This window comes from Elgaria multicarinata, chromosome 5 (assembly GCF_023053635.1).
Source record: "Elgaria multicarinata webbii isolate HBS135686 ecotype San Diego chromosome 5, rElgMul1.1.pri, whole genome shotgun sequence".
Taxonomy (NCBI): Eukaryota; Metazoa; Chordata; class Lepidosauria; order Squamata; family Anguidae; genus Elgaria; species Elgaria multicarinata.
The window spans coordinates 44985743-45000737 of record NC_086175.1 but is presented as its reverse complement, the minus strand read 5'-3'; the positions used below and the strand labels follow the sequence as shown (position 1 = coordinate 45000737).

At 42.0% G+C, this 14995-nt stretch overlaps 2 protein-coding genes across 4 annotated transcripts in view; one reads left to right on the top strand and one right to left on the bottom strand.

The window, feature by feature from the left end:
- Positions 1 to 176: 176 nt before the first annotated feature.
- Positions 177 to 7930, top strand: RPL31 (ribosomal protein L31). Its single transcript, XM_063126257.1, has 5 exons — positions 177 to 254; positions 2634 to 2740; positions 5554 to 5679; positions 7547 to 7659; positions 7866 to 7930. Exons 2-5 carry the CDS (start codon positions 2634 to 2636, stop codon positions 7895 to 7897), a joined length of 378 nt encoding a protein of 125 aa, XP_062982327.1. The 5' UTR covers positions 177 to 254; the 3' UTR covers positions 7898 to 7930.
- A 928-nt stretch (positions 7931 to 8858) lies between these two features.
- Positions 8859 to 14995, bottom strand: part of TBC1D8 (TBC1 domain family member 8) — a 40670-nt gene continuing 34533 nt past the window's right edge. For 2 of the 3 annotated variants that reach the window (XM_063126254.1, XM_063126255.1), the window contains exons 14-20: positions 14408 to 14506; positions 13621 to 13689; positions 12839 to 13082; positions 11567 to 11632; positions 10958 to 11047; positions 10661 to 10761; positions 8859 to 9707 (exon numbers count right to left, since the gene is read on the bottom strand). In XM_063126254.1, coding sequence (XP_062982324.1) covers positions 9261 to 9707; positions 10661 to 10761; positions 10958 to 11047; positions 11567 to 11632; positions 12839 to 13082; positions 13621 to 13689; positions 14408 to 14506 — 1116 coding nt within the window. In that variant the 3' untranslated portion in view covers positions 8859 to 9260. The remainder of the gene's footprint in view (positions 9708 to 10660; positions 10762 to 10957; positions 11048 to 11566; positions 11633 to 12838; positions 13083 to 13620; positions 13690 to 14407; positions 14507 to 14995) is intronic. The other variant, XM_063126256.1, reaches the window with a different exon arrangement.

The following is a 14995-nucleotide window of genomic DNA, read 5'->3' as shown; positions in this document are numbered from 1 at the left end:
GCCGCCCCTTTCATCCCGCTAAGAAGGGGAAATCCAGCTTTTTACAGCCTCTGTATACGCCGTCTCCCCCATAGAGATGGCAAATTTCCCCATCCCTACCGCCCCCACTGAGAGAGAGAGAGGGGGCGGCGTCCGCTAACCCGGAAGCATTATGCTATTTCCTTCGTCTTTTCCCATCTCTATGGTTGTTCCGGGTTCCTTGGTTTCCTCCCATCGTCCACCGCGCCTTCCTTTTTGGTCTGGTCCTAAGCAGGGTGAGTAGCTGCGTCTTGGGCTGCTCTTGTTATCCGGACCCATCCGACTCTGGGAGCCCCACAACGGCGAGGGTTCAGGCCGGTCTGGCAGCTGGGGCGGGGACGTTTATGGGGGGGCGGCGTATTTCTGCGCCTGGGCTGGAAGTCTCTCCAGACGGCACCATAATTGTCCGCATCCCCTCCGCGGCTTCTACGCGGGCCTAAGGCTCATCCTGCCTAAAGGAGGTGCGAGAACCGCGGCAGTAGGCGACCCGAAGGGCGAGAGGAGGGCTTAGTCCCCGGAGGACGATACTTGGATGTATCGGTATCGGAATAAAACGGGGGACGTGTGCTTAAAACCTCAAAGCCCTCCCCGGCTCGGAGGGGAGAAGCCCTCTGGCAATCCCGTTTTGCCTGGCTTCAACGAAGGGGAAAGAGTTTGTGACGATTTCCATCTTTGGCCCTAATGAATTAAGTTTTATATGAAAAAAAGCGAATACAGTACAGTTTGCACGTTGTTGGCATTGTGTTCAAGAGTGAGTTAAGCTAATTTGGTTATGAACATAAGAGCAGGCCGAGGGTCCATTTAGTCCAGCATTCTGTTCACACAGTGGCCAAACAGCTGCCTGTGGGAAACCCACAAGTAGGACATGAGTGCAACAGCACCTTCCTGCCCATGTTCCCCAGCAACTGGTGCACATAAGCATCCTGCCTCTGACACTGGAGGTAGCATCATTAGTAGCTGTTGATAGTCTCATCCTCTTATGATTTTGTCTAATCTCCTTTTAAGCCATCCAAGATTGGTGACCATAACTGCACCTTAGAGTTGTAAATTTAATAATGTATACAGTGTTCTTTTACAAGTAGGGCCTGCAGCAAAATGCATTTGTTGAGAGTGTCGGCTACTCTTGCCCTTCTTTAGGAAACAATGCTTTATAAGGATCTCAATCAGGGGGCATAATATAGCCTAGCTGCTGCTGTACCATAAGCTCCACTATTTTATTTATTTCATTACATTTTTATCCAGCCTTCCCTCCAAGGAGCACAAGGCAGTGTACATGATCCTCCTCCTTTCCATTTTTATCTTTATTTTGTATTTGTGTTTTTAGACTGTTAGTTGTTTTATTATGCTTTTCAAGGTTTTAGTTTTTGTGAACCGCCCCGAGGGCTTTGGCTATTGGGCTGTATAAAAATGTAATACATAAATAAATAAATTCACAATAACCCTGAGAGGTAGGGTTCAGTGATTGGCCCAGAGTCACTCAATGAGCTTCACTGCTGAGTGGGGGACTAGATTCCAGGTCTCCTGAGTCCCAGTCCCACACTGTAATAACACAGTGGCTCAATGTGCCGTACTGTTAAGTTTTTCTTGAATGTTTTCCAAGTGATGCTCAACATCTTCTGGCTGCAGATCACTGGGCCGATTATGGGACGGAGTGGCCACCTTAGTTTATTTGTACCGCTGCAAACCCCAGGGATTCCCTGAGTATGCTGACACTTTCCTTTTGTTCCTTGATGGCCCTGTTGGTGCTCACTGCTTGAGTTCAACTATTGGAGTGAGTAATATATATTGGAGAAAAGGCAGGCAGGGAAGAGATGACACACAAAGTGCCTCAGAATGAAAAGAATTTTGCTTTTCTTGTTGTCACGGCTACAAGCCTACTTTCAGATACTGTCAATCATACGTTCTCAAACTTTGAAACACATGTCCAAAGTAGGTTATAAAACCAGCTTTGAAAATTGGTCACGGAGTTGTTTGTTCTGTTGTCATGCTAATTTTAGCAGCTCTGGATCCTCCGTGTAGAGACTTAAAGGAACATGCAGAATCTGGAGACTTTAGGGAACACTTACTTATATGGTGATGTAGTGACAAAGAGTGTGAACTTCTATTAATTCTCTAGCTACTATTTCTCAGCACACCCCACTGTTGAAGCATGATAATACTGCCCTGCCTCCTTGAGTGGGATTGTTACCAGTTAATGGAGAATGTCTGTGAAGAGCTTTGGGCAAAATCCAACATTGCATGAGCAAACATCTGGTTGTGCAGTGGGACATTTCCTTCTCTTCTGCTTGCAGCAATCCCATCTGCTCCAGAGGGACTCCCAACCATTCAGATCAGATTTTAAGAGCACACAGGGGCTGTAAAAAGAGGGGAAATTGCCCCCTTCCCTATTTCGCTAATATTGACCCATAGTGTCAGTATTGTGTATTCTGAATATTGGGCTTTTCTTTCTCTATGGAGTTGGTGAGAAATGAGAAAATTTTGGAGTGTCAGCATGTATATGGTCTGAGACATGTTATGGATGAAGATTGGTGCTCTTGTGTTGTTAGAATATGGCATGTTGTGCTGTGAAAAACAATGCTTTAAACGTTTTGAACTTGTCTGAATGTTGTATACAGATGGCCCCCGCAAAGAAAGGTGGTGAAAAGAAGAAAGGGCGATCAGCCATCAATGAGGTGGTTACCCGGGAATACACTATAAATATCCACAAACGGATCCATGGAGTGTGAGTGACTTGTCTTGCTGTTTGTTATTCTTCTCTGTCTATCTGTTTTGTAAATGTGCTTACACTGATAAACCAGTGCAATAAAGGTTGGTTTACAAGGGATGATTAAATCTGATTTTAAATTTCCCTTCTGTTATTTTATTTATTATTTACAATATTTATATACCACTCCCCATTCAAAATTTCAGAGGAGTGTACAAGATAAAATACAATAAAAACAATAAAGCACCTTAAAATTGATTTTTAAAAGAAACAAATTGAAAAGTGACCGTGAACCGTGGCTGGTGGTTAAGGAAAGGCTTCCTGAAACAATGTTTTCAGGAGGCGCCTACCTGACCTCCAGAGGCAGGGAATTCCATGGGGGGGGGTGTGTGTGGAACCACACTGAAGGCTCTTCCCCGGTGGATTCCAATCAGAGGATGGGTCTATGTGGAACCACCAGGAGCGTGCCCTCGGATGACCTCAGTGATTGGTAAGGTGGTAGGAGAGAAGGCGCTCTCTCAGGTATCCTGGTCCCAAGTTGTTTAGGGCTTTGTCCACAAGTACAAGGACCTTAAACCTGGCCCAGTAGTGAATAGGCAGCCAGTGCAGTGATACCATCCTACATTATATATATTCAAAGCCTAATCGTTCATTTAGTTCCACGCCTACTGTTTTCTGATGAGGAAGAAATTGTACCCTAGATGATGCTATGCTAATTGGTGATCAGTAATTTTAAGGTCTTACCTATGTCTAAAGGAAAATTCAATTCTACCAGATTTTAATTTAAAGAACCACAAGTCTAGGGATTGTTATCAGAGTTTTTAAATGGTTCTCTAACATTATAGTTTGCATGAATCATATTCACAGGTTTTCAAGAGAGCATTGGAGAGGATTGGGGTGGGGTGGGGTGGCTAGCATCATTTGGTATGCCTCTGCTTTTAAGTTTGAATACAGCAAGACTTCGTTTTTTTAAAGTTTGGGCCCGAACCTCCAAAATACATTGTACATTAGACGTTGAATAACAGAAGAAAGGGCAAAGTTCTGATGTGTGTATTTGATTGCTGTGTGGGGTGGGGGATAAGCAAAGAAGCCAATAGACAACACCTAAGACTTCTTGGGCCAGCAAATAAATGCTTAACATAATTATTATTCTATTTATTTATATCCTGCCTTTTGTCCAGTGCTGGGTCTTAAGGCAGCAACATAAGACATAGTAAATGCTCTGTCAAGTAGCAGCAAAAACACGGCGATTAGCATCGTCTAGACATGCTGGAACTCTTGTTTTGAATTAGGGGGGTCATTTTTTTAATTCCATTCCCACTGTATGTGTACAAAGCAACTTCTTGTAAAGCCAGCAATTAAGATTGAGAGGAGGTGGAAATAGTCTCTCTGGTGTACTGTTAATGAACAATGGAACAGGTTTGGCGTTTTTCCTGTTTATAATGGGGACTATTTGGAGTTCATCCTCTTGTCAGAAAGCTGAACAGGAAAAAACGCAACTTAACCTCCGCACCTCCATTTTGACAATGATGAGGCCCGGGGGAGGGGGGGTCAGGGGGGATTAAATGCAGTGAATTGGCTGAATAGTTCCATTTCTTCCTTCTGTGCCTAGGCTATCCTTCTAGTTTTGTTTCTAAAGTAGATTTATTGGGAGATAAATGAACGCAAGAATTGGTTCTGGAAATGTAGTCAGATCTGACTTCTGTTCTCAGCTTTGAATTTTCTGAAAAATTCTTCCCAACAGTTAGTTTCAGAAGTGGATATTGAAGATACCCTCATTTTGATGAGAGGCTATGATTTCTAAATTCATGTCATGAGCAGCGGCACTGCCAGGTTTGAGGGGCTCCATGGCTCAGTGCCCTCCCCTCCCTTGAGCTATTCTTCCCCCTGGCTCTGGACTGGTCAGTCTTCTGAGTCTCTTGACTCCCTTCTGCGATAAGCACCCTCCCCACAATCCCACTGCCTCAAATCTTCCCTTACTTGGAGACTGGCGCTGGCAGGCAGGTTCTAGCAAGTAGCTTCTCTGTGTAGAGCTTTTGCTGGAGCTGCAGTGACCACTTGCTGAAGACTGACGGTTGCTGGGGAGAGAGGAGCAGTGCTTTCACACCCTCGCTCCAGGGCTGATGCGAAGCATGGGCGGTCTCATTCGTTGCTGAAAAGTGCATGGTTGCTCCAGTAGCCAAGACTGCAGTGGCTTGCTAGTGGTTTTCATTTTTAAACTTTACCAAAGTGATATGGCAGCAGTGAGGGTCAGCGATGGAAGCCCCACTCTCTCATCCTCATTGGTCCTGTGCCCCCAAATGCAGCATCTGTTGGCTGAGCTCACTACCTTTGTTCATTTGGGGGGGGGGGGATTTCAAATGAAAATGAAGGCCATCCAGCTGCAGTCTTGGCTACCAGAGCAATGCAGTGGTTCACACTGCATGCCATGACTTGCTTCCACAACCTTTATTCATCTGCTAGGCAGCCACTGCCCCTGATGTCATTTGCCTTTCCTGGATTCTTGGACTTAAAACTACTGTTCAGGGCAAATGGGGCTTTTATTCTTGCCTTCGACAACCAGCAATATTGTTTGAACCTTATCAAAGTACTTCTAGATTTTCCCAGAAAAACTAGCTTAATATAGATGTGATGTATAAGAAAATATACAGTATAATATAGGAAAATAGCATAATGGAGGGGGAATATTTCCAACCAGCTAAATCTGGGTAGTTGCTGCTTTTATGTACTTCCTATGCTATTTAAATCCGGAAGTCTGGGTATAAATACAGATACCTCAAGCTTAGCAGCTTCATCGCTTTGCACCTACTGAATGTTTTCTATATTCTCAGGGGCTTCAAGAAGAGGGCTCCTCGTGCACTCAAGGAGATCCGTAAATTTGCGATGAAGGAGATGGGGACTCCTGATGTACGCATTGACACTCGTTTGAACAAGGCTGTCTGGGCAAAAGGAATAAGGTATATATCAGGTGGTTTGGAACAGACAAATATTTGCCTTTTGTCCCATGCAAAGGGAAGCTTAATTAAGAGCATTACTGTAAATGTTCTTTAGGTCAGAGTCTTTCTTCTCTTAAGATTCCTCTACAGTGGAATAATATCTGGTCCTCTTTAAAATGAATCATGGAACCAGTAACTCTAGATTCAACTGCTTCTAGTCTGAACGCTGGATGGGCAATGACTGGTCAAAAAAGTATTCAAAGTATTAGAACTCCTAACAGATTTACAGATTATAAAGGTTTAAAGCAGTGGTTCCCAAAGTGGGCGGTACTGCCCCATAGGGGGCAGTGGGATTGCATAGGGGGCGCTCGAGGTTGTCTTTTCCAAGAAGCGCCTCTCCAGAAGGTCTTAAAACCCAGGGACATTTTTATGGGAGAAGGTAGTTTTGTCCCAAGCCATATAGGGGAAGAATCCACACATGTATTACTACCGTTTAAGAAGAGTCCTTTTAACGGTGAATTAAAATGTTTCAAAAGCACCAAAATGCTAATGAAGACACATACCCTGCTTGGTGTGCCCCGCCACTCCTGCTGCAAAACAGAGGTGTTTGCTCTCTTTTCCCTCCCTCCCTCAGCAAGTGCTTCCCATTTAAAGGGGCCAATTGAGCTACAAAGTGACATTGAGCTGAAGCCAAAGTTTAAGAAATTGTAGCAGGAGTTTTGGTTACAGAAGGAAATTTCTGATCGCTATCCTGCACTATGGAGAGTGGTTCAGAAGCTCCTGGTTGCATTTCCAACATCATATTTGGTGGAATGTGGTTTTAGTGTGGTCTGCCTACTTCTCTCCAAGCACAGAAATCAACTCCAGATTACTAAACGTGGTGATTTAAGACTCATGTTAAGTGACTTTAAACCAGGCATTGGGAAACTGGTATCACTTCATCAAGCCCATCCATCGCTTTAAGAATTTACAGAATAGTGAGGTGCTCTACCCTAGTTACTAAATGTGATATTTGATATTCTTGTTAAATGACTATCAGACTTTGAAAAGATGATATCACTGGATCAAGTTCATCAATTATGTTTAATTGAATAAATTAAAAATGTAACTGGATTTTGAATAAATATTCAATTAATTGTTACTGTTTTGAATTTTATTATCTTCCTTAATTGGTTGTTGAAAACCGCTATTCTGAATAATGGTTTTTATAATGTAGAGTAGGGGGCACTGGGCATGAGTTTGTGGAACCAAGGGGGTGGTTACCTGAAAAAGTTTGGGAACCACTGGTTTAAAGGCTTCCAAAAACCCTATACCCTAGGTAGGTTGCTACCACTAGGGAGGGAGGAGCATTGGAGGCGATTTTATCTTCTATTCCCATCCAAATAATTCAAAACAAAACAGCTAGACAGGCCTCTGAACCCATCTAGCTCACTTACCAGTGATGACTAGGGACAGGCAACAGAGAGACCATAGGATTCTCTCTTCTCCCCCTTCACTGGTCACTGTGATGCCCCTTTTCAACATCTATGAAGTCATCATCCAAGTTGCTGTTGCGACTTTCAAAACCAGCTACTGCAGTTCTGTCTGCAGCAGCTGTGAGGGCAAGGGATCTGATGTTTGATTTCCTATCTCAAGGTCATAGCAGTGTCTACAGCCTCTGAATCCAAAATGTCCCATAGTCCAGGGACCATCTGATTGTACCTTAATTTACAAAAAAAATCATGGTAAACCATGACCAATTTTTATAGCTAACATGATTCAGGAGATTGAACTGCTCTTACCCTTGGACCTTGCAGCCAGCTTTTGGTATGCAAGTCAATATTAGTCTCTGAAATGTCCAAAATATGCTTCTAATCGTTCCCTAACCGTACTTACAAATGTTTTCTAGGAATGTTCCCTATCGTATCCGTGTGCGTTTATCCAGAAAACGCAATGAAGATGAAGATTCGCCCAATAAACTCTACACACTGGTTACTTATGTGCCAGTTACCACTTTCAAAAGTAAGTTTTTGTTTTCTACATTTGTACAATGATAAGGGGGGATCCGGATTTGCTGGCCAAGGCAGTGTGGGTATATCAATGTTACATACAAAAGTAAATTCTCTGTTCTTCAGAAAAGTTCATAAAGTTTACAGTCTAATGCATGTTGGATTTAGAATGTAAATTCAACTGTTTCTGTAACTTAAGTATATTTTTTTCTTTTGCAGGTCTACAGACTGTCAATGTGGATGAAAACTAAACTTTTATTACAATAAAAATTATAAAAGTGCTATTATTGAGCCCAGGTCTCTTTGTGAAGATATATTATTTTGTAAGTTCACAAAATGGTTCACAAACTGGCAGTTTAACTCAGTAATGAAGCAGGTTGCTGGGACCAACGATGAGCAAACGTTCATGTGTAATGGGCAGTATCCAATTTGGTCCTTCTGCATGCAGCCAGCCCCACTAGTTCTGATCTGCGTGCCTAAGGCCCCTCCAGTCCTGATCCACAAGCAGCCTCTACCATTTGCGCAACGTCATGATAATGTGCTTCTTAGAGGTGGTCGCCGGGACTCTGCTCGTTTGTAGACTTGTCCCCGGAAACGGAATACTGCATTGCACAAGCAATAGGGGCCACTTGCCGATCGAGGAATCAGTGGGGCTGGTTGCCTGCGGAAGGACACAATTGGATACTGCCCAAAGTGTAGAAGGTATTCCTCTGATGTTTCTGGGAGTAGCAAGCTAAATTAAAAATGGGCAGAGCAATCCAAAGCTGCATGTCAGAGAACTCAGACATTGGGCCCTCTCAAGATATCCAGAACCCTACTGGCCTCATACCAGTACAATGGAAGAAAGGTAGGAGGAGATTTTCTACGCTCTTTCTCCCCCCACCCCCAAATCCATGGTTAAAGAATTTAGGAATGTCCTCCCATTGAAAACAATGGCAGAATTGATCTACTATGAGCTCCAGGGCTGCTGTAGCTCAGTTAGCTGTGCCTAGTCTGCTCCCGGCTGAGCTAGGCGAGAGATCTGACAAATCTTACAGCCCAGGGATCAGGACTGCAGACTTTGGGAATGAATAATGCCCTGCTCAAGAACAGCAATTGTAAAGGTTTAAGGGGAGCAATAGATTAAATAGAGGTGCTTTCTGAAAAGCAACAGTTACAAAAGTGTTTTTTTTATTGAAAAGTGCACACACTGACAGACATGTAAAGCACAGTCCATGTACACTGAACATTAAAGCAAGACATACAAATCTTGAGTCAAATATATTAATAGTTTCAATTACCAGCATTGAAACAAGTCTTCAGTATTAGTGCAAAAAAGGCAACTATCCATAAAACCTGCAGTCAGTAGCCAGATGAAGTTGTCACAGGAGTTGAGCCACTTTGTTTTTTGTAGAACCAGTTAACACATCTGCAGCAACTTCAGTGAAGATGGAAGTTTCTTTTAAATTACATTCAAGAAGACAACAAATGGTGTCCCAAGCCCCATTCAATGTGTTTTGGCTTTATAGTAGCTTTCCAACTGCATTTATCAGACTACCATTTCATCAAAATAGTCCACAAGCCTTAACATTGCAAGATGCGCTTTGGTGTAACACAGACTATCTTGACCATTTGCTAATGTACACTTAGATGCTCAGTCTCGCCTCGTGATGGTTGGCTCATGCCATTTGTTTTAAAGCTGTACTGACTCATCTTTGCATTCTCCAGTTTTGGTTTCAGTTCTAAGGATTTTTCAAAAAAGTTGACTAGTGACTGTTCAGTTAAAAGTGAGGCCAAAATATGTTCAAAAGAAACAATCCAGTCACCTTCAGTTATTGGTAAGGGTGCACTCTTTGGGGTCTTCACAGTGTCAGTAAAAAACACATCCTGATCTGAGGTAGATGCCTCAGTCTGGAAGTCCTCACTAAATTCATCTGAGCCTGAGCTGCTGCTTCTTTGACCCACTTCTCCAATTTGAAGTAACAGAGTAGTAACTGTGGCAATGGCTTGATACAACTCGTTCTCCGCTGGGTCTTCATGAAACATGCTGTACAAAGTTTTGCAGAACTGGATAAACTCTCTCTAAAAAACAAGACATGGAATATTTAGTAGTTGTTTTTTAACCGTGCAGCTTTAATGGAAGGGAAGGATTCAGTGAAGGACACATGATGATTCTTCCTCTACAAAGTGTTCACAACCTGATAAAAATTACATCCATTGTAGTTTCAGTAGTAATTTACTGAATGCTTTTTGTCTGCCTGCCTGGTGGGAAATTTCAAGGAACTGCCTTGAAATCTTGCTTTAAAGTAGAACTCTGTAGGTCTGCACTGTTACACTAGAAATTCCTGTACTAATTTGATGTCTCTGCGGAGTACTTCCTGAAGGATGGCGATGAATGAAGCTGAAGTAGGGACAGACTGCACTATTAATTATCAGCAAATATCTATGCAAATCCTGCCCTAAGAAGTTATTCTGGGGTACCACTGCATTGTTATCTAGTACAGAAACAAGTCTTCAATAGCAACACTGAATGACTTGATAACGTATATTCTGACTTTAACCAATAGCCAGGAACATAGGCAGAAGGGTGCTGTTCAACCATGTTCCTGGTCAACAGCTTGAAAAGTAGACTTTAGTAAGTAAGTAGTCCTCTTCATTTAAGCCTCCTGGCTTCTCTCACATTTCATGCCTCTTCATCTGTTGAGCATGGACACCTGAAGGGGTATGCCTACAAGCGTAAAGTGCCATGGAATCTGGATTGCACATGCATGGGCTTCCCCTCTTCAGACAGCCATGCTCATTGTGCCAATGTCAGGAGGTGGGCTGGGTATATGCATGATATCAGTCAGGGTCAGTGGTGAAGCCCCACTCCCCTTACCTTGAGCTGATGTTGCTAACAGTTTTATTCCACAGGAAAGAGAAACAACCAAATGCAGAGGTGGTAGAGGTGGATTTAGGATTGCGTTTTAGGCTTAGGCAGACTGATGGATTCTTAGTTTGGTGGTTCAAACTCAAGAGTTTGAACCATCTCTTACCTGGCTCATTTTTGGTAATTCTTTTTCAACCTTGGCATCTTTTTCTTTGGCTAAGTCCTTAAGCATCTGCTTCAATTGCTTCTGATAATCTATGGCATCACCTAGATAGCAGGATATAAGGAAGTTATAATCCATTGCAACAAACGGAACGAAAATCTCAGTAAATGAACATAAGAAGAGCCCTGTTGGAACAGACTTTTCAATAGCCATCTCTTCTATTCCCTAGCAACTGACATGCAGAAGCTGGAGGCAGCACATCCTCATTCTATAGCAGCCATTGTTAATTAGATTACTTACCCTTTGATTTCCCAATTACTAGAGGCCTTGAAGTTGACAACAAAGGATTCTTTAGTGGTGATTGGCTATCCTTATCATTTTCTGTGAGGGCTATAAAAAAACCCAAAAATTAATCCACTTATGATCACAATATTAGTTTAATCACAATGGTTGGATCCAGACTTCTACTTAAAGTGTAGACCCAGATTCCACTGATTTCAGTGGGTCTACTCTATTGGCTCCAACCCAATATGCTTATATTTTAGGAAAAGACTGAAATTGCTCTTTGGGAATCCCTATGACTTTTCTTGTTTTCAGTTGCAGTTCCTAGGGGAAGCCTCTAAGGGGAAGAGGCTCAAAAGCCCTGCTACTCATGCCAAGCTCCCTGTATAGCTCTTGGGACTTCACACTGAAGCATTCAGCACACCACTAATGGCTTATTAAAGGGGATTGTAATCAGCTCACACGTGAAGAGAAAGCTACAGCTGTTTAATTTCTAACACACAATAGCTTTCCAAACAAGACAGTTAAACTAAAAACGTCGGCTGTACACACTGCAAGGGAAGTCCTGTATTAATGACGCAAGCAGTACATAAAGGAGAAGGAATAAAAACCTTTTAAGGTTCTTACCAGGAGGAATGTGCAGCTTGTACAACAGTTTTATCTTTTCATTCATTTCTCCATTGTACATAATATCTGTATGAAGAAGAAAGTGTACCAGAGGCTTGACCTTCCCTCTCAAAGCACAACAAAAGTCTCTTTTTATGTGAGAAACAATAGTGGGGGGAAATATCTGGATAGAAGCTTGAAGTGATAAAAAGGTTCATAACATCTGACTCTATTGGCTAACACTTGGCAGTGTTCGAGAGTATAAAAGATTACTTTAGTGGAAAGGGGAGAGAGACGGGTTAAGAGCAGGTATTGTCTCAAGATAGATTCTATCTGAATGGAAATTGAAGGCAGTTTGAGAGACCTGTTAAATATATCTTAAAAATCTGAAAGGCAGGTTAATCTTTAGAGGCTTCCAGATAGAAAGATTAAAGTGCAGAAATACTTCAAGCAGCAAATAAAATCACATTGCAGACTTTAAAGACCAATCCTAGCCACCTAGAAAGAAAGCTATCTCCTATTTTCTGGACAGATTGAGATTTTAATGGCTTCACAGTATTAAAAGGTACAGAGAGGCAAGGCTGGTCCAAGACATTTTGCTACCTGAGGCAAGAAGCAAATGCCACGCCCCACCAAAAAATTATATACCCCCATGTTAAGATGCCTAGTAACTGTGAACATGCACAGAATTGCATGTTCCTTTAAAGGAACATAATCACACAACTATGTTGTGCCTGCCTCCTCTTCTCAAAGGGCCATGGTAGAGCCCGGAAACCCAAAGAAATGAGGTGGGGCCAGCAATAAATATTTTGTATAAAGTACAGTCTATCCAATGGGTTTAGGTGTAGTGTTGACTCTTACTCTTTTTTGCATCTACCCACGAGGAATTACTTGTGCAGCATGACCCTAAACCATGTTGTGGGAGTTCAGGAGAAATGGCTGGGGCAGCTGTCCCCACCCCCAAGCCTCTGCCACCTGAGGTAGCTGCCTCTCTTTGCCTAGTGGTAGGGCCAGCCCTGCACATAAGGGATTGTTAAATTATTGTGTAAGGCTTATGAAAAAGGAGACTTGAAGTATCTGCTCTCTATTAGTACAAATTAGCATAACATCCCAAGACAGCCAACCAATACAAGTGTATCACAAAAACAGTTTGTGAACTGGAAAATTCCTACGAGCCAAATTGCCAGAAAGACACATATAGCATGCTATTATGCCCTTCTGATGCATGTGCTCCTGTACAACCCTTCTGAGAAGATCCCAACAGTAGTTGCATCTTTATAAAACTATAGTTACCTAAGCAGCTTGCAAACCCTTTGAATTCAATGAGATGATCCATGTTTTCATCTAAAAGCCGGAATGTTCTTTTTGCTAGAACCTCAGTGTGTTCACCACATGTCCAAGGTGAGACAAGCTTATAAAGGTTAATGAACTGCTGAGAGTCAATTCTGTATTGCTCAGCATAAGGTCTGCTGGGGTCATGACGCTGAATTACAATTGCACTATTCCATTCCCAGTAGCAGCTTATTAGATGTTCTTTCTAAAGAGAATGAACCAAACAGAATGAAACATTAGGAAAACAAATTTTATTCAGATGAAATCGAAGTAAAACTAAACATTAAAAGAATTACTACATCTTTGTTAGTGTCCTCTTTTGCTATGTAAAGTCACAAATCAAACCAATTGTGTATACTGCTGGTATTGTTTGGTACACACTGTGTATACAAGACCTTTTGGAATGGAAAAGGCCCATTTTTAAAAAGTCACAATTCAAAGATTCCTTTAGATCAGGGATGGCGAACTTGTAGTCCTCCAGATGTTTTGGTCTACAGTTCCCATTAGCTCTAGCCAGCTGCAAATGGTAAAGGATTGTGGGAGTTATAGGTCAAGCAACTGGAGGGCCACAGGTTGCTCACCCCTGCTTTAGATCCTCAAAACATCTAATAAAGCTGGGGGGTAAATTATTTGCAGAACAGCATAATGGGTGATTTCTAAATACACATGTATGCATGTATACATTTAGGGAGTACAAGATTCTTTTCTGGGAGAACATCCATCTATTTCAGAAATGTGCATACCTTAAACAAGTCATAAAGTTCTTCCAGGTCTTCTGGAGCAATGGAAACATCTGGGATGACCACTCTGAGCTTAAGAGAAAACAGGAATGAGCCTAGGAGCAAAGTGGCATTGCTGCTAGTAGTAGTACTTCTCGTGGCAACTTTGGGCAGTGAAAACCTGATGAGTCAGGCATCCCACAACTTTTCCTGTACATTGCCTTCATTTCTTGTTTTAGATTCTTATCTTGTCATCTGTTCTATCAAATCGTCTCATGTTTACTTACCTCATGTCTACCCAATATTGGCTAAGCAGCACCAACTTTCTGCTACCTCCCAAAGATACGAAATTTTTTACCTTCTCTTGCCGTACTCCAACTCCCAAGATATAATAACATTTTTTACTTCCCAACTTCCAGTAAGGTTTCCATTGCTTGCTGGACTAAAACAGCCACAAGACTAACCAATCCACAGGTAAAGATTTTTCTCTTACTCTACCTATGGGACCTTCTCACTTAGAACAGCTGAGGGAAAGGGTAGAAGAAATGGAGGCACCAGGTCTCAGATGGCTGAACTCCTCTCTCCCTGGAACTTTAAGGCTGATGCAATTTATGTGGGTTTGTGCCACCCACTTTACTTAGTGGCTTTGTATTTTAATATGTCTCATTCTGTTCCTTATACAAATTAAAGTTAAACTATGGGTAGATTTTTATATACTTAAATCTACAAACATTGGAAAAAAACTGTGTTTATGGCCCCTGTCTGACATTGTTTTGAAATACATGAGACATTATGGATTTTGAGAACTCACCACATTTTGTTTAGTGGTTTCTTCGTGGCTCTGCAAAACACGGATTCTGTGTTTGTAGCGCATGTGCTCAATCTGCTCCACAGAATGATCTCCAAATTTCTAGAGTACAGCAATAAAGTTTTACTTCAGTCTGAAGGCGAGTACTCTCACTTCAATACAGAATATAGCCAGTGTGTATAAACCCGAACTTACAATGGTGAGAAAACATTTGTGAAACCTAATGATAATTACAGAAATTCCATAGTTTTACCATGATAGCCTTCGTGAATCAAAACTAGTCCTAAATATCTAATAGGCTTTATATTACCCAATTCTGTGTCTTATGAAATAAAATGATGTATAAATTAGGCAAACAATAAGTACTTAAGAGCCAGGGTAAGTGCAAAAGTAAGTGAACCCCTGGTTGTATCAGCTCAATTAAAGGAAATAATTAGAATCAAGTGTTTAAGTAATTAGGTAGGTCTTCAGTGGTGAGTTTGGGAGGCCCCACCCTATAAAAGGATCAGAAAGTTTGTGAGCTTGGTCTTCACCATACGGTTGCGTGGAAACATGCCATGCCACGATCAAAAGACATCTCTGAAAACCTCA